This window comes from Hydractinia symbiolongicarpus, chromosome 4 (assembly GCF_029227915.1).
Source record: "Hydractinia symbiolongicarpus strain clone_291-10 chromosome 4, HSymV2.1, whole genome shotgun sequence".
NCBI classification, from domain to species: Eukaryota; Metazoa; Cnidaria; class Hydrozoa; order Anthoathecata; family Hydractiniidae; genus Hydractinia; species Hydractinia symbiolongicarpus.
In genome coordinates this window covers 21,605,389-21,624,670 of record NC_079878.1, presented here as the reverse complement: position 1 = coordinate 21,624,670, position 19,282 = coordinate 21,605,389, and the positions used below count along the sequence as shown (strand labels likewise).

The 19,282-nt window shown below is 34.3% G+C and overlaps 1 protein-coding gene across 5 annotated transcripts; it reads right to left on the bottom strand.

Annotated features, from left to right (window-relative positions):
* Nucleotides 1-3,062: 3,062 nt before the first annotated feature.
* Nucleotides 3,063-17,530, bottom strand: LOC130641826 (ATP-dependent translocase ABCB1-like). 5 transcript variants are annotated; one of them, XM_057448809.1, is made up of 23 exons: nucleotides 16,889-17,011; nucleotides 15,074-15,177; nucleotides 14,459-14,519; nucleotides 13,027-13,394; nucleotides 12,646-12,942; nucleotides 12,356-12,472; nucleotides 12,107-12,275; nucleotides 11,762-11,875; nucleotides 11,503-11,628; nucleotides 11,206-11,412; nucleotides 10,709-10,879; nucleotides 10,268-10,478; nucleotides 9,805-9,938; nucleotides 9,283-9,465; nucleotides 8,927-9,028; nucleotides 8,774-8,851; nucleotides 8,147-8,230; nucleotides 7,405-7,709; nucleotides 7,142-7,282; nucleotides 6,806-6,962; nucleotides 5,810-6,211; nucleotides 4,993-5,139; nucleotides 3,063-3,969 (listed from the first exon to the last, which is right to left on the bottom strand). In XM_057448809.1, the coding sequence occupies exons 4-23, from the start codon at nucleotides 13,359-13,361 to the stop codon at nucleotides 3,778-3,780; spliced, it is 3,672 nt and encodes a 1,223-aa protein (XP_057304792.1). In that variant the 5' UTR covers nucleotides 13,362-13,394; nucleotides 14,459-14,519; nucleotides 15,074-15,177; nucleotides 16,889-17,011; the 3' UTR covers nucleotides 3,063-3,777. The 5 variants fall into 5 exon arrangements, with proteins under 5 accessions (XP_057304792.1, XP_057304791.1, XP_057304790.1 ...); XM_057448808.1 differs by lacking the exon at nucleotides 16,889-17,011 and adding an exon at nucleotides 15,774-15,915; XM_057448807.1 differs by lacking the exon at nucleotides 15,074-15,177 and having other exon boundaries at nucleotides 16,889-17,530.
* Nucleotides 17,531-19,282: the final 1,752 nt, after the last annotated feature.

The window sequence follows — 19,282 nt, the reverse complement described above, 5'->3', positions numbered from 1 at the left end:
AAGACTTGCGAGGAATTCTAATGGGTGTTATTGTCAATGGCTAAAATATGGAACATATGTTATTAATTTGTTTTATGTAAAATGTAATATTACTATTAAAATTATCATATTGTTACAGACAATTATGTGTACATTATTTTTAATATAACATAGCATAGTTTTGTATTTTTGTATAAAGTAGTTATACACATTTTTTATATAAGATCACTTAACGATGTAGACGCCTTAGCATTTAGGGTGGGCACATCAAAATTTTAGTAAATCTCCTAATATATAGAATGGTTTTTATTGACCCCCAAAACTTCCTATATTCTGTGACCCCTCTAGCCACTTACTTATATTTATTATTATTTTTAATTATTTACTCTGAACATTTTAAAATTTGTCTTGTTCTTATTATGGCTTGTTTTTTGTATAAAAAATGTGTATAAGAAACATTTCACTGGAATTGTAAAAAAATGATAACCTAGGTATGCACATATATAGACATATACAAAAGCAACTTATTTTCAGTTTTGATTTCAGCCTTAAAATTGCTAAGATCAAAATTTTTTGCTTTATCAGCCGTTTGAAAATCAGTTGCTTGTTAAAAAAAGTCAATGTCAAATCACTTTTACTGAGTCCACTCCATACATAAGTAATCTTACTTGTGAACTTCCACTGGGCAATTGGACAGTTTTATTCGGCAAGTTTGACTGCTGCATTTTTATTCCAACCACATGAGCAATGCATTCTTCTACCTTTTTCGGTACAGGCTTGGAAGGGCTCAACTGCATCATCTCTAGTGTTGTAAATGACAATGCTGGAGAGCATGTGTGCGATTGTGCAGACAGCAGTTTAAATGAACAACCACATGTTCCCTTGACAACTCGTGTGTTTAAAATCCTGGAAATGCACAAACCAGGCGAGACATCCCCGGGTGTTGTTGGGATGCTGCAGGTGGGACATCTATTTGAATTTTCCAACCAATTTGTTAAACACAAGGCACAAAACACGTGGTTACATTGGTTTATCATTAATGGCCTTTTTAAAATATTGCTACACAAAGCACAAATCAGATGTTCCCAGTTGCCTTCACTGATATTTATGTCTGAGAGAACGTTTCCACTATAGTCAAAAAGTTCAGAGGTTTTTCTGTAAATTTTATTAAGTTCTAGGGGTGTCCAAGTTTTTTCTGCGGAATCCACAGCTTTGTGTGTTGGGTTACCACCGCCCCTTCTTTTCATAGGTTTGCCACCTCTCTTTTTTTGTGCACTTAATATGCATGTTTTGCACTCGGTGTCTTTATGTGTATACCATTTAACAGGCACAATAGCGGTAGCTGAGTCACGTTTTAGGACATTACTTATTGTAGCAAAGCACGAGTGACAGAATTTTTTTGGGTGAATGCCTGCCCGATCAGAATAAAAATCAGCTCTGAAAATACTGTCCAAGTTCTTTATGTGCTCTTGGACAATATGTGATCGTCCAGGCAGAGTGTTTCCACATATTCGACACAGCTTGTTCAACCGAGCTAGGTGTAAATCCCCAGTAGCCATCTTGAACTTTAACAAAAATTTTGAAAAAAAAGTACCTAATGTTTGATACAATATCAATTCGTAATGTACTGATACACCTACAGTTCTTTTTTTATTCGTATCTCGTAACTATCTTGGAATGATTTTTATAAAAATTATCTGTGGGATAACTTCGTATCTGAAAATATTTTGCTTTAAGTTGGCATGGTGTCCACAGTCTTCAAAATGGAGGTTGAAAGTTTTTGTTTTGTTTTAGCTAGGCAACAAGCGAATAGCTTTGTATTTGAATTAATCTTATTGGTATAGGACTATATTTTATTTAAACCACTTAGTTTCCAGTCCTTAAGTTGGTTTATGTGATTAAAATGCCTATTAAACCTGGTGCTAGCTACCCTAAAATTTGTTTACTTTTAAGCGCAACTCGCCCCAGTCCTTATTTTAAATTTTTTTTTGACATGCGCAGTCTGAGTTTCCGAAATCTCGCTAGCTGAAACAGCCGTGATGAAGGCCTTTTGAAAAAAACGCCCCAAATTTCAATTCGATGAAATTTAATTCGAGAAGGTTGTGTAAAAAAATTTTTCTATTTTGTTTTTATTTTTCAATATTCTGCCGAAATAAAGCTAAGCTACACTAAGTTCTTCGTTAAAAGCGTTTTTAAGAAGCGATTTAAGAAGCGTTTCAGTTTAAAACCGCTGGGCGGTTATTTCGCCATTTACGTTACCTTGAATTTCGCGAGTCGATATTTCACATCTCCAAAGTAGAATTTCTTGTATGAAAACTTATAGCTAATCCTTAAACTTCTTAACAAGCAAAATCAATGACCAACATTCTTCATTTGAATTAGCGCTATAAAGCGAGTTTGAGACGAATCATCGACCTCATCTCCAGGGTCTTGTGACCCCTAAGTTGTTGCTACGATGTGGCAAACGCGTCCCAAGGGTCTTGTGGCCACTGAGCTGTTATTACGGAGTGGCCACTGTAAACTTCATCAACAAGACAAAATTCCCTGGGACCGAGGTTGACGAATCATCTATTCTGTTGGAGACAGCAGTTAAAGATTTTTAACTTTCTCAAAAACACAATGAAAGATATGAATTAGTTATGTAGATTTATTAATATTATCGTCTGTGACCAATCTGTCCTACTAAGCTTGTTAGTTTTTCACATAGAATTGAGGCGAAGTGAGCAATGTCCATCTTCACCATCACCTCAGTCTCTCTGACAGTCTGCACATGAACAATAAAATGCAATTTTGCAGTTCAACAATTTGGTGGGATCAATGAAAGTTATTCGTATAAATAAAAACTTGATCAGAGCTAACAAGTAAGAACACAAAAATAATTTTGGGATCACTGCCACATTTCTTTAAACTGTGTAATTCCAACTTCGTTCCTGAGACACAATATGCCCTGGAGACGAGTTTGGTGATTTCTTATGTGTTCCGTTTTTAGCTTAAGTTTTAAAATTCAGCCTCAGCCATGCCTGTAAATTTATGATTACAAAAAAGCAGGGTTTTATCTTTAAAGATGCTAAAATAAATATATGTAATAACAAGAGAAGTATATTTTATATAAGTGATACACAATTAACTGAACTTTATATAATCCCTTGAAATAAAAATCAACCCCGTTTCCAGAGGTTCTTGTCTTTTTGAGGTCAGGAACTCTGTCAAGTATGCGCTTGACCTGAGGCAACAAACCCTGGTAACGAGGAAGAGTAAAAATAACATAGTTATCAGTAAATAGTTACCTAAAAATATGTTGTAAAAAAATTAACATACATATGCAGTATTATCTCTCTTATATATGAAGTGGAGGCGAAAAAACAAGATTCGTTATATAATGACCGATGGAATTTTCCGCATCACTACTATACTTATAAACGGCGGTGGAAAAAACACTAAAGAAAAATTTATATAAATTTATATAGATTTATAAGATTTCGCTTGGGGAAAAGCATCTAGAGCCCTTTCTGTACATCAAAACGCTTTTTTTCGAAACGCTGCATCATAAAGAGTATTTGCAACAATATGTGCAACAAATGGAACAACAACGTTACAATGAAACTATGAAGATTACCATATATAAATAAACCATAAATACCAGTAACGTATTCCAATAGTAACAAAAATATTATTGCGTCTATAACTTAAAATATAATAAAACCTGTCGCGAAGCAGATCCACTTTTTTGGAGTTTCAGTTTTCTGTTAAAAATTGATAATAAAAATATCTCCCAGTTTTCGGTATGATTTATAAATCTTACAACTGTGCTTGATTCAGCAAGAAGTATGGTCCTTTGTTAGCTATCAATTCTTGGTGTGTTCCCATTTCAACAATTTTTCCATGCTGAACAACAACGATAAGATCAGAGTTTTGCACGGTTGATAAACGATGCGCTATAATGATGGATGTACGGCCTTCCATGGCTACATCAAGTGCTTCTTGTACAATCTAAGGAAAGAAAGAATATCATAGCGTAATAAACTAAGGTTTTGGAACCTAGTGGATAGTCCAAGCAAATAGGCAGCGAGATGCCACCTTTAACTAGAATAGTTTTGTTAGCGCTGCAGTTAGAAACTAACTATACCACACAGGATAGATCTCGCAAAAAAGGATGAAAAATGGAACGTCTTACATTCACATAATTATAGTCTGCCTGAATTTGACAAAATATGGTGAAAAGTCAAATACGGGTACTCGTCCCCCAAAATGTCCTGCAAGATTTTAATTTATCATTTTTCAACATGAAATGACCCCTTAACGAAAAAAAGGTAAAACTATGTCTATAAACAAATTGTTAACGTCTCTCCAATGACTACCTTATAAATGCTGACATCAGCATTTATGTCATATTAAGGCAGTTTTTTAAGCATTTAGTAGACCATACCTCTTACAACAAGTAAGATTCACACGTACCATTTTTTATCCTTCCTTCAAGATCTTTCCAGTGGTACAAGTACTTTTTTAAAAAAGTGACTTTTAAATTTCATTTGCACTTCCCGTACATGAAGTTGTTTTTCATATACAGTCTGCAAAATACCACATAACCACCTAGTTGGCCCAAAACCATAAGTTGTATAGACTTCCCAAACAATAAGAGAATTTTGCCTTTCAAGGTGGCCAAACGCGTCATATGAGAATGCACTAACTACAGTTCTTTATTCAGTCTGAAGAAATTCAAAATTTTTTTTTTACTGTCACACTCCATTTCCTCCCCCCAAAACCTTCACTTGCAAAACCAATTCGTTGGCCGTAGATAGTCAAAAGAAAACAAAAAAGAAAATCTTATTCGTAAAAATATTTTAAGTATAAAAGTCAAGTTTTTAAATGTTATTTGCTTATAAAAAGCTATGTATATGCAGACTTAGAGCAATTTGAAAATAATAGAAAAAACACTATATTTCTGCTACAGGGGAAGTGAATTACACCACAATAACAATTGACTTTGCTGCAACGCAATAACATGCGTTTTACCTTTTCACTTTCTGAATCTAGGGCTGAAGTAGCTTCATCAAGCAACATTATTTTGGGATTTCTAATCAACGCGCGGGCAATTGCAATTCGTTGCTTCTGACCGCCTGAAATCAACGTTCCCTTCTCTCCAACCATTGTATCGTAACCCTGAAATAAAAAAGAAATATTAAATAAAAAAAGTGAAATAATATTAGTAATAAATCATTCCTTATATGATAAAGTTTTCCGCCTTGTAGCTCAAAAAAGATATATTGGAAATGTCACACATTAAAGTGGGGTTTACACTTCATTCGCCGTAGTCGCACGAATAAGCGTTTATGAATCTGCACATGCGCAATACTTATTTTAAGCATACAACGTTATTTTCTTTCATTCGCCAGCATTCGTCGCAGTAGTTGCAATAAGTTCAACTACCACGGCGAATGGGAATTTATTAACCAATCAGATTTCAAAATAGAAAACGAGTGCAATATTGAATATCTGATTGTTAAGTATAATATTGAGTATCAATATCAATAAATAAAAAAGTGCTGAAATGTGCTGAAATAGTGTAAAACTGCTGGTACCAAACTAAAAAATAACTGACTCATTCAGTATGTGCAGTTGTTTTATTTTTCGCGCTAGTGTGAACTGCATTCTTTCATTTGCAACGATATTTTGTATTCCCCTTATTCGCACGTCTACGACGAATAGACTGTAAACCCACCTTTACATCGGAACTTAAAATTGTTTGGTTACTGTAAGCGTTGCTGCTTTGTTTATCATACCGTATGATAACAATAAGTATTTGGAAAATACAGATAGAGATTGCACAAACCTTTGGTAAGTTTGAAATAAAACCGTGTATATTGGCTTTTTCAGCTGCAGCTTGGACTAGCTCATCTGCGATCTCCTCGTCCAGACCATATTTAATATTATCTTTTATGCTGCGAGCAAATAAGACTGGTTCTTGTGACACTAAACCCAGCTGCGAACGCAACCACTTGACGTTGAAATCTTTGATGTCGTGATTATCGATTTTAACTGTTCCTTCAAAGGGGTCGTAGAATCTTTCTAATAATCCAACACTGGTGCTCTTGCCACACCCAGACGCGCCAACCAGCGCCACTTTTTGACCCGATTTTATTCCAAATGATAACTGCTGCAGAACGTTGACGTCAGGCCTAGTTGGATAGTTGAAAGACACACTTTCAAAGTCGATGTGTCCATCAACTTTCTCCTAAAAATAGTTTTTATGAAAGTTTTAAAAAAAGACCTCAGCGGCAATGCAATAACACTGAAACGTTCTATCTTAAAGCCTGTACTATTACCAACGCTCTCTCAAAGCTTGTACTGCTTACCATTCGAAGGTTGCTGGATTACTAGCTCTCTCTCTCTCTCTTTCTGAAAGCCCGTTTAGTTCCCAACCACTTGTAGTGGTTACCAGCCCTCAATCAAAGCCTGTTTAAATATCAGCTTTTTCTTAGAGTCTGTCTAGTTGCTAACCCTTTCTTATATTCTGTCCAATTATCAGCCCTTTCTGAACTGTCTGGTTAGCAACCCTCTTTTAAAACCTGTCCAGTTATTAACTCTCTCTCTGAAATCCTGTCACTTAAAGTCGACTGGTTACCAACACTTTCCCTAAAGCCTGTACTGGTTACCAATCCTCTCTAATAACCTGTCCAATTACCAACCCACTTTCAAATGTCTGGTTATCAACCCTCTTTCAAAACCTGTTTAGTTACCAACCCTGTTTTTGTCAGTAACGCTCTGGTAACGCCTGTATAGGTTAACGTTACAATACGTTTACGTTACGGTAACAAATTATTCTTACTAGACGAGATCCACTTGTACTAAAAGCATTGATAGCAGGAACACGGTCAAGCAGGTTAAAGATACGAGCAGCTGACACTTTAGCCGCAACATAATCAGGAGCAAATGAAGCAATTTGACCAGCAATCATCGCGCCGAACACTGCAGCTAACACAACTCTATAAACAAAGACATATATTGTTTGATAAATATTAGAAAGGCGCACTTCTGAAAACAGTTTCGTTCAAACGTGCCTTCACTACGTGTTCATATAGCCCTTGACGCGATCTTGTAATATTAACAATAAAAATAACAATTATAATAATAATAATAACAACGAGAGATTCGCGTATCGTACTTGAACATTTCGTCAAATGTTATTTCTTCATCTTGCACTAGTTTACCACCGAGAGAAAATGCAGCAGCATTCGCTAACATCATAAGTGAGCTCGATAAACCAAACGTAACGCCAAAAACAAAAGACTTTCGAAGAGATTGCCTAAACAAGCAAATATGCATAACAACAAAAGCAATTAAAAGGAAAAGCAAATAAAATAAACAAACATACAAACAAACAAGCAAGCAAATACTAATAAAAATAAACAAGCTCAAACAAGGTACCTGTACGGTTGCTCAATGAGTTCAGTATATTTCTCAATAAAGTAGCTCTCCCTTCCAATCGTAGCGACAGTCCTTATGTTCATAATAGCTTGATTAGCCAAAGCACTCGCATGAATTAGCCTTTTACCTTCTTCGGCAGCGAAGCTTGTGAAAATTTTCGTATGAGCTGCACCAGCAAACAGTAAAAACGGAGCAAAAGCGATAATCACTAAGGTGAGTTTCCAACTGTAACCGAATGCTACGCCCAGAGCTAACAACAACATGAATACAACTTGTATCATCGTGTTCAAACGACTGCTGGTAGCCTAAAGAACATTGAAGACTACACATAGGTATTATTACTACAACTTGTGAATATCAGAAAAGCCGTTTCTTTACAAGTAACACGCATTTCGAACTTATCCATGTTTACTTGTGGTGTTTACAGTGGGCTTAGAACTTGGTTATTTGGTTAGATCCAAAATCTTAGATGGTTTTAATTATTTTTGCTACGTCCGCACATCCCAATTCCTCGATTTTGTTAATTCTTTTCGGGGGGATTGTTTCATAATGCGGACATGTTGATAACCGGGCTACATCCCTAGCAAGGTAAAACGTTTTCAGCTAACTGGCTGCAGAGTACCGGCCAAGTGAGGCTGTTTGGCCATTTCAAGAAATACTAAAAAACTGCCTTTTTCACAAGCATTATGTCCGGGGTTAACTAGGGAAAAACAACGAGTGTAGTGCTATGAGGCGAACTTACTCCATTCACGTTTGATGCATCAGTTGCAAGTCTCGCTGTCAATTTTCCGGTACTGTTATCTGGATGGTCAAAAAATGCAATTTCCTACAAAAAAAATTATCCAACAAAGGTTAAAACAGAAGCAAGACAATAAATGAAGCAGAAAGATGTAAAAAAATTAAAAAAGATTGAAGCTCGATTTCTAAAATTTTAGGCTCTATCATCGGACACCATTTTGTTTTTCTGTGCAAAATTCGAAGAATTTAACTTATTCATTTTGAAAATATTTTCCCAGAAGTAACTAAATACATAGAATAATATAGCTGTGTATAACCAAACATGCATATTTTGAAAATGTGTTAAACATTGGTTTTTATAGAGTGTAAGTCTTTTCCTTGTTCGTTCAACCGTGTTTTAATGTCATCTTATTCTCCAACAGTTTCAACTTTGGTCAAGCGCTTTAACAATTATTTAAGAATCACTTTTAAGAATTATTTAAAAATCAAAATGTCGATTTTCTTGAAACAACACAAAAAAATACGATTCTTATTAAAAAAATGCGTTTATACTCAGAATAATCACAAAATGTTAAACCAAAAATATCTAAAAACATTTTTTAAAAAACGTCATTACGACAATTCGCAATACCTGTTTCAGTATCGCTGTGAATGTCATTCTCCTTAATCGACGGGTTAAAATTTCTCCTGCTATCCCAAACAGGTAAGCCTAAAAAACAAGAAGCACTTTTAAAATTTCATTTTCTGTGATTAGACATAGCTCGTAAAAAAATGTATTCCTTACAGAGAAAAATAATGATACGCAATCCACAACACCCAGGGCTAAAAACCCTAACGCCCATTTCCGTGACTCCTCTTTCATTTGCTCAGGTGGTTTTGTAAAAGTCTAAAAGTAAAAAACAAGCTATGTGCAAATCCTTCCCAGCATCGGCATATACGCTCAATCTGCATAACACAAAAGATGGCAACCCTTTCGTGATTTTTATTGGTTGTTGAGAAGATCCGTTGCAAACTCTTTTAAAGTTAACTTATCTCTACACGTCCCAAACAATAACAAATAAAAAACGACAAGATACAGAATGTTGGAAGCTGTAAACTGTTGCTGTTTGACCTAATATTTCTTAAAAAAAACATACTTACTACAAGAAGCTCGCTGAGTATAACGGCGAATGCTACAGGAAAGGCACCAACAATAGCACTGAAAAAGCCACCCACAACTAAATAAGGCCATTCTGTTTTATTTAAAGCCATAATTCTCCCTATACCAGCAGGGGGTGGTTTATAGTCCTCTTCCTTTTCACTCTTCGAGTCTTTCTTCACATCCTAAAATGTTAAAGATAAAAGAAGTTTATTTCTCTTGCTAACAATATTCTTTCCTGCATTCTTGTAATATCGTTAGTCCTTCCCCAGTCCTTAAAAATTCTATAGGAACCCGTCCATCAGGATAAGCACTATTCAAAAAATGCCTCCTTTTGCCATTATTTTGGATAAACATTCTTTTGGATAAATCCTTATATAATTGCCTTGATGAAAAACTTAAAAATTAAACAAACTATTTACAGAATTTTCACTTTATCACATTTATTAAAGTTCTTACAATCTTTGTGGCATAAAATGTTCATTACAACTTTTCAGCCAGACTAAATAAAGAAAAAAACATACAACTGTTGATTTTGCTCTCATCGAATGTCTTATAGATAACTGCTTTGAAAGTTTGACGGAAACATTTCGTTCTTCTTCGCTTCCACTAGACATAGCAGAAATGCTGCGCATAAATTTAGCTTTAAGAATTTCATCTAAATATATACAAAAATTGCAAGTTAAAAGATCCAATGCTAGGCGACGATTTATGCCATAATATATATTTCCAAAATTATTTTTTTTTCAGGAAGTGTAATATAATACATAATAAATATAATACACGTTGGTGTAAAATCTCAAAAAGTGACATTTTTGGATTTTTAAAGATGGTTTTCAGTACTCCTTAGAATTGCATAGCCTTAAATGTTCTTAAATGTTCGAAAACATTGAAGCCTTATGTTCTTATATAGTCTGTTCTAACAGGAACAACCGTGTATAAGAGTGTTTTTTCCTTCTACCTGAAGATTGGAAGGCATTACAGTACCTTTCTCTGTTTCGGTTAAATCTTCCTCTTCCAATTCGTCTGCCATTGTTTGTAGCAAAACAAGCTGGTAATATACCCCTTGTTTTTCCATTAATTCATTGTGCGTTCCAATCTCTGCTACTTTTCCATCTTTTACAGCCACGATTGAGCTAGCATTTCGGACAGTAGATAATCTATGTGCTATGATAACAGTTGTGCGTCCTTCGCTAGCCTAATGCGAAACATTTTACTTTTTAACACGGTTTTGTAGTTATGACATTTCTGAGCATAAAAAACAAGATTTTCAAAAATGAATGTGAATGTGATATAAAATTGTATTGTTCTTCAAAAATCAACAAACACAATAATATTTTTTCTGCTAATCGAAACCCTCCTCCAAAGTCGTAAAAAATCAAAATTTTTCGACAGCAACCATAGATAAAAACAGGAAAACACACACACCTTATCCATAGCTGCTTGTACAATAGCTTCACTCTCAGTGTCAAGAGCTGAAGTAGCTTCATCAAACAGCAATATCTTTGGATCACGAATTAACGCTCGTGCTATTGCAATTCTTTGCTTCTGACCACCAGATAATTGAGCACCTCCTTCACCAACATTTGTGTCGTAACCCTAAATAACATCAAACAGCTAAAGTTTTAGAATTAAATCTCAGAATAGAATCCTGCATTTAATTTAAGATGACTTCTTTGGAACTTTATAGGGGCTTTCCAGTGCTCAGGACAACTTTCTATCAAGAAATGGCACAAGCAAGTTTAATTTTTATTGAGTACCCTATATCAAGGGGTAACATACATTTTACTGTCAGTCTTTTTTAGTAAATAAAGATGTTTAGGCAAAATAAATTTAAAAATTGAGCTGTTCTTGGTTCAACTGTGTAAAAAGCAGTTACACCAGCCTATGCAATATGAATTAAAACATATTTGCAATATTCTTACTTTAGGCAATGTCATGATAAAATCATGTGCATTAGCATTTTTAGCTGCCTCTTCCACTTCACGCTGAGTGGCACCAAATCTTGCACCAAACCTGATGTTTTCGGCAATCGTCATATCAAACAAGACAGGTTCTTGACTGACAACACCAATATTTGAACGCATCTCTTTTAAATTTAACTCCCGTAAATCTTCTCCATCTAGAGTTACCTAAATATTGAGAGGCACATGTTATAATACTAAACATATACACACAAACTACATCAGCAGTTGATTACACATCAGAAAATATATATCCACCTTTCCCTCCTCTGTGTCATAAAATCTTTGAATAAGCTTAACAATAGTGCTCTTTCCGCAACCAGATTCCCCAACCAACGCAACAGTTGAACCTTTCTTAATAAGCAAATTGAACCCATCCAGAACCTAAATTCAAACATAAATACATGGTTTGTTATTACATATTAAAATATCAATTATATCAACATTTTATATTTCTTATGTTTATGCTACGACAATGAGATTTGATCATTTTAACAAGATATTCAAAACCCATTACCTTTACTTCTGGTCTAGATGGATAACGGAAATGAACATTACTTAGTTCAATGTTACCATCTACTTCCCCAACTTTCTTTCCTGTATTTTCTGCTAAAGAATCTATTATAGGAACCTAGAAAAACGAAGTTAATGCAACTTATAGTAGAATTAATCAGTAATCGTCACACAGAATTAAGATTTACTAATTAATTTAATTTGGCTATTGGTTCATGTAGAAAAAATCTGAGATTATTTTCCATTTTTGTAATAATAAGCCAGTTTTGTGTGTGACAAGCATGGTGGATGTGGATATCATTCACAAACTACAACGAAGAAGGATCAGAAAGTTTTAAACAAGACTTACTCTTTCACATATTTTAAAAACTTGAAATGCTGCGCCCCTAGCTGCTGTAACTGCTTCAAAATTTGGAGACACTTGTCCCAATTGTGCAGCACCAATCATAACACAGAAGAAAACAAGCATAAGTTTGCCAGATGTCAGTTCCTCATCAGCAACCATTCTTGATCCATACCTAGATGGATATTTAAAGCTTTATTATACTTTACAACACTGATTTACATAAAAGCAGAAAATAATTTGAAAAGCACGTACCAAAATGACAAAGCATAACATGAAAAAATAACAATATGAAAAAATCCAAATGATCCGCCCATTGTTGCACCCTTCTTTATTCCAGCCTTTTCCGCTCCTATCAATTTTTGATCATATCTAAAAAATAAAGTAAAAACATATAAGCAAAGACAAGTTTGAAAGTAGTATTTGGTACCCTCATTACAAACTGTTTCTCTTTTAGCTTTCTGTGAAAACATTCAATTGTTACGTAACACTTGAAAGTGAAGGTGGTAATAAATTTTCTTATGGAGCATTACGTGTAGTCTAACCTTTTTATTTCATCTTCTTGTCCCCCAAAAGCAACAACAGTTCGTATCGAACTAATCACCTCCTCTGCTACAGCTCCTGCTTCAGCATATGCTGTTTGTTCACGGGAAGTAAAGGCTGCTACAACTTTGCCAGTGATTCCACCTCCAATAATAATAGCTGGTGTCAGTGACAAAATAATCAGTGTCAGTTTCCAACTGTAAGAAAACCCAAGTCCAAAGCCAGCAAAAAACATTGTTAATGCTTGTACTGTCATTCCAACTTTATCGCCGATACCAGATTGCATTTTTGTAAGGTCACTGAAAAAATGGTTTTTTTATAAAAGATGTCACTAATTATTATTATTACTTAAACTTTATATTTCTTAAATAACATCAACTTACTCTGACAGTCGAGATGTCAAACCCCCTCCTTCATTGACATCAAACCATCCGATGTCCTGCCTCAAAATGGATTGAAAAAAATGAATTCGTATTCTGTGTATTTGTCTGACTGCAGAGACGGACCATAATGCTGCTTGCAAAAAGGAGCATACAAACATGCCTATAGCTACGTAGACATAATATACTGCAAAGTCTTTCATTGTGTCCTCAATACTGGTGGTTCCATTTATATCTTTAGCGAAATCAACAAACTCTTCAATTAATTCTCCGAAAATTACAAAAGATGCTGGTTGAGCCACACCATTTCCCATGGAAGCAATCAGAGCAATAAACATAAGCAGAGCATCGAGTACGTCACCATAACGAAACTAAATATAATTTATGAGTGATGCATCAGTATCATGAACAACTTCAGTTACATCAGAGAATTTTAGGTTACAACAGAAACTTATTTTACTTCTTACTTTTAAGCATAACTACTAAAACCACAAACCAGTCAAAACAAGCTAAAATAAGCCAGAACAACCCAAATCACAATGTTGGCTGCTACATAAATTACCTGCAATACTTCTCTATTACCAAAAGCAGGTAATTATAATATGCTCAATGTGATTACAAAGATATTAGATTAGAATAATATTGAAGGCAAAAGAAAAAAATGTTCTTCAGGATTGTGTTACAGTTAGAGCATGGAAATTGTTATTGTTCAAGGAGCATTGTAATTTTAACCATATGAAAAAGAACTGAAAAATAGATTTTAAGGTAAAAAATTTTAATCTTGTAGGTAAGGTTACGTGTACATGATACATGATCGCACATGCAGTTACATGTTTTGTCCGGTAGGCAATATTTTATACACAAGTTTTGTCTATAATGTTCACCTGCCTTAAACTTGTCGTAATAGACAGGTTTGACTGTAATTATTTCTTAAAATATTATCATTGTTGCAAGTTTGGCTTTATTATACCATTCGCTAATAGTTAGCAGGTGATGTCATGTTTCTAATGTTCTTAAGGTGAGTATTGCTGGTTTTGGTTGATTATGGGTGGTTTTGGCTAGTATTGGGTGATTTTTAGTTTTAATTGATACAACTTTTAACCGAATGTTAAGGTGATTCGAAAGGAATATTAATTCCAGTAGTTTATTTTTTCATTTACTTGCAACACTTTATATGCAAAGTATTGAAATGTGATACTTTTGTGAAAGTGTTGCATGGAAAGAAAACTTTTTTTAACCAGGCATTCTGGCAAGAGAGTTCTGCCTGCATGTACAAAATGTTAAATAAAGTGTAGCATGCACTGCGTCTTTTTGGATTACAAGTACTATAATCTATAATGCACACCCAGCACCTAAAAATTAATTTAAACAATAACTCAACAGAGTGGATTCTTTTAAATAATCTCTTCTAATCACTAGCAAAATTGACACTTACCAGAGAACAAATGGAAACTGTCTCTGCTGGCTTGGGCTTCTCTTTTTCGTCACCATCTTTTCTAAATAGTAAAAAAAAACAGCATCATAAATACAAATTTAAATTTACAATAACAGTAAGGTCAATTTTGAGCACACCAGGATAATTCTTGTTTTGTCACAATTCTCTTTTGTTATGAATTAGTGGAGTTGTAGTATTATTCTTTTTTTGTGTCAGTTATTTCCAGTAGAAAGCAGATGCCAGCTTTCTCATTTTAAGGCGATTACTGTGCTTTTAGAACTAAGGGTTTTTAAGGAACATTTTAGCACATGTGCAACAAAAATTACACGCGCTTCATTGGTTAACTTTTTAAAAATTATTGCATGTGCATAATGCATGTGCTAGCAATAGCATGCATTAAACAACTTGAATATGAACTTTATTAGAGGTGCATGGATCTGTCAGAGAAAATCACTAAACAAAGTTATATACAGTAATTTTGGTAAATACAATTGGCTTGAGAAATCATTAAACAAGGTCTTACATGTCGGCACTTTTATGTTTTTAGACCATGAGTTTGATTTGGTTTGGTCCATAAAAAAGTAACAAAAATTTTTAAATACTTTAAGTTTAAACCTGAACTATTTCGTTTTTATGGTCCGTTACAGGGCACCACCACTTTGATAGATACAGTACTACATTCAGGGATCCTGTGTTTAGAAATTTTTCCTCACATGGATCTGAAATTAAAAAATACAATTGTAGTCTTACATAGTTTTATTTGTTTTAATTAAAAAATCTTCCTCAACAGCAGTTACTTCGCCCTCCTCAGTAACTATTTTTACTTCTACGTTCCCATTTTTTTCTTGGTCCAATTGTCTTTTATAAAGGTTCTCCTCATTCTCTGTTTCATTTAAATATGGTCCCATTTATAATGCTTTAAAATATGTGTCCTATTATTTTACTTGTATGTAAAGCTTTTAGACTTTCCTATGCTCCCACAGCTATAACCACCATTTATATATCAACAAACATTACAACATATGTACAAAAAACTTGAAAAGAAAAACATTTAAAATGTTGGCTCAGCAATAGTATTGTTTTTTTTGTTTACTCTATATATACATAGTTACAACCAGCTAAGCATGTTTGAATAAATAAGTCTAATAAATCCATTCAAAGTACATAAAAAATAATATGACCAAAAATAAGTTCTTGTGCTTTTGTCAAAAACCACAACTGCCACCACATGTTTTTTTGTTTTTGTTTTTAGAAAATAAAGACAATATTTTCTTTTGGCGTACATTGTTTTAGAAAAAAAGCTTAGTGCTCTTACCCCTTAGGCTTCTCATGACTGGAACCGTTAGGTACAACCTCTACTTGGACTGTATCTACATTTTCATTAAGTGTCTTGTCGCTGAGGTGAAGGTATTCAGCATCTTGCTCGTCAGATGTCGGAGAATTTTCTGCACGTGTTTCGCAATCAACAGTCATACTTTTGAATTCTTAGGGATTAATTAAGCCTCTGCACGCAGTATCACTTTATAAAGTGAATGTCTTGGTGCAGAAAATAAAAATGTCTGGAAACTCTGTTGCAATCATAAAATATCATTATTGCCGTTGATAATTACTCTTGGTATTGTGCTGTGTCAGCTGTTTTATTTGTGCCAATACAGCAAAAAAAAATTGATACCAAAATAGCACTTAAACCGCAATTACATTCCCAAAAAAGAACAACAAAACCAAGCACGCGGTGTTGATGTTCAGTGGTAAATGCGCACAAATAAGAAGTAAAACGCAGGTAGTAAACATTGAAAGTTTCTTTTATAAAATATGGTTGCGTATTGCGGCGAGGGACATAATCTAAGAGGGAGAAGGAGACGAAAATTGGCGGGACGAGATTGTATTTAAAATATGTATTGTTGACTTGGGCTTAATATCAACGTCATTCCTAGATTTTTTTGTCTATTTTTTAAATATCGCGGGACTAAGAGTCCGGATATGTGGTTGAATGCATATAATCATCGAGTGTTGTTTCCGTGAAAGAGTTTTTTTTGCTTGTTTTTCCATAAAAAAAGGATTTTTCCTTTATTTAAAATGCGATGTAAACGCCTCATAAAGTTGGAGCTTAAATTTTTTCTTCTGCTCTTCAGGCAATCAGAATTTTATAAGAAACAATATATTTGGAGTTGTCCCGGGTTTGTTCTTATACAGCTATATATTCCAGCGTTCTTTTAATACAATTCAAGAATATCATATATCCTCCTACGTTTCATCAATCTATATTACGTTCTCGACGTCTTTTAATAACATCTTTACAACTTAACAAATGTTGTACAAAATTTTTTTCTTGCTGTTCAAGATTGTCAAGAAGAGAAAAAAGAAGCCCTGAGTACGAGTTTGATATAACATGAGTCCATTCTCAATATAAACTTAACTTTATTTGCCTACCCCTTATTTCCCTCTTTAGATTCGTCAGGAACAACTTGTGCATTGGCGGTATCTACATTTTCGTCCCACGTTTCTGCCTTGTCTTTGTTCTTTGGTTCGTGTATATTTGAACTTTTTGCATCGTGTTCTTTGCGAGTAACCATCGTGTTGGCTACTAGATATATGATTATCACTTTGGTAAAGAGAAACTTATATTCTAAAATTTTTATTTATTTTTGACTTTCTCAGCAATTTAACGCGTTTTACATATATGGGCAATAATAAATAAAATTGAGTTTTGGTTTGTCAGCTGAATTTATATTTTGCAAAGAATTGCATTTATATATGATTTCAGTTAGCATCAAAGCTATGGAGTCCTTATATAACTTATAACTGAAGACTTGCTGACCTCTAAGTCACTTGATTATATCATAAACTGTTTTAATGAACGTCTCTGTTTAAGAAAAGTTCCCAAGTCACTGATTATTAGAAGAATATTTGACAAAAGAATCAACAAAACAGTCTTTCAGATGCCTGTAATTGTAAATAATAGCCACATGTATTTTGGTGGCTTTCATACTCGTTGCCAGTCCAACCTCTCCAGGGTCTCGTGGCCCCTGAGCCGTTATTACGGACAACAAGGTAAAAGGCCTTGGGAACGATGTGGGAACTAGTCTACGCATATTTCAATTATTTTTTATTAATAATTAAAAATATATATAAATAAATATTAAAAAAACGCCCTCTTAAACAAAGGTTTTAAATAGCAGCTCAAATGTTTTTGTGCGTATTATTTACACCTTGGAGGAAGAAATACAGAAATACCCTGTACGTATTCTTCCCTCCAAGTTTACACAGGATAGCCTTTCAGAACCTATATTAAAACTGTTATCACAGGGTAGAGATTCTCAAGGGGTCCTAGTGCGTTTAAGGATTCCATTTGACGTAAAAACAGCAGATCAACTATAGACAACTGTTTAAAATATTAATTTTATTCTCGTACTAAAAGCAGAAAATTTCGTTTCACATTATTACAATATATGCTATGATTGGCTGGAGAACGAACTCACAATATTCCTACTGAAAGCAAAAGCTCTACCACAAGGCCAACCTCGATCCCAGGGTTTTTTTTAAAAGAAAAAACTCTGGGATCGAGGTTGCCACAAGGCTACAAGTCGTTTTTACTGAGAAATGTGGCATAGCAATCTTTCAGCTAGGGAAAAGTTTTAAAAAAAATTCGAGATAAAGTGAAGAGTTGCCGCAGAAGGCGGCAGTCGGGTCAAGAACAGGTGTTGCAGTTTTTTGTATTTTCTTTACCTTTCTCGCTTTGTGTCCAAATTAATATTATTTTATGGTTTAATGATTAACTTGGTCAAACATTTTATAATTCCTCGTTAGAGGTCATGTTATAATTAGCACAAAAGATGTTACACTATCGTGTATATCGTAAATATATTATACTTCCATTGTTAAATTGGATTTTTATCTTCTTTTTTAATTTTTTTGCTGTTGTCAGTAAATTCAAAAGCCACGCCCCCCTCTCGTCCAAAAAATAAATGAATGTCAATCAGGGTTAATATGAAAGACAGAGGGGTATCCACCAGATTTTTAGTTAAAGTAAATTGGTGGACTTTTTGTCGTTGGTTTCAGGCTATTAAGCATGTATTATTTCAAAGTTTCAGTCCTCCGCCAATCTGGCTGTAATGCAATCTAAATTTTTTTGGATCGTGGTATGAAAGTATTTTTAATCTATAGTGGACATTTGTGTGGTTGATAGCTTTGTGAACGACCCTGTAATAATGTTACTTCTTTTTATCTCCTCCCAACCCCCCTTTCTCCACCCTCAATACGAATACGGTAAATTTAAAAACCTGTCCCTGAGCCTAATTTATAAAAACTATGCGCTACGTATAAACTTAGCTCCAACGTATTGCAATGGTAATATATTTTGAAGCACAGATGGAAGATAATTGTTATAACAACCTGATGTAATAAATAACATCCTTGTCACCAGTTCTTTTAAATATACTGGGAACAAAACTCCAGAAAAAGTTACTGGGAACAAAACTCCAGAAAAAGTTATGTAAATTTAAACTTGTCGTTGCGGCGGTAAGGATTTTGCATGAAAAACTTTTAAGTACAATATAAAACTAAAACCGAATTTAGTTTTAATTAAAGTGGTTTTGTAGTGCTACCACAATTTAATCAACAAATTCCGTTTGTGTTATAAATAAAGTTTACGGTCCGGATTGTTTCGGTTTTCTGATGTAAGTACGGGCCTTTTTATAATGAGACAATTATGTTATCATAACAACCCGCGAACACTGCGACTAGCGCATTTTTAACCTTGTTATCCAGGTACATACATCTGTAGTCAAAGCAAAGCTTTCACAGCCTACCACTGTGGAGCACTCG

Bases quoted from the DNA above. Each gene is read 5' to 3' on its own strand.
- LOC130641826 (XM_057448805.1), bottom strand. From the start codon at position 15,931: ATGACTGTTGATTGCGAAACACGTGCAGAAAATTCTCCGACATCTGAC. The intron at 12,473-12,645 runs GTTAGACTACAC...TTTATTTTTTAG, and splicing joins CAAGAAGATGAAATAAAAAG to ATATGATCAAAAATTGATAG. The intron at 9,466-9,804 runs GTATGTTTTTTT...TTAACATTTTAG, and splicing joins TGAGAGCAAAATCAACAGTT to GATGTGAAGAAAGACTCGAA.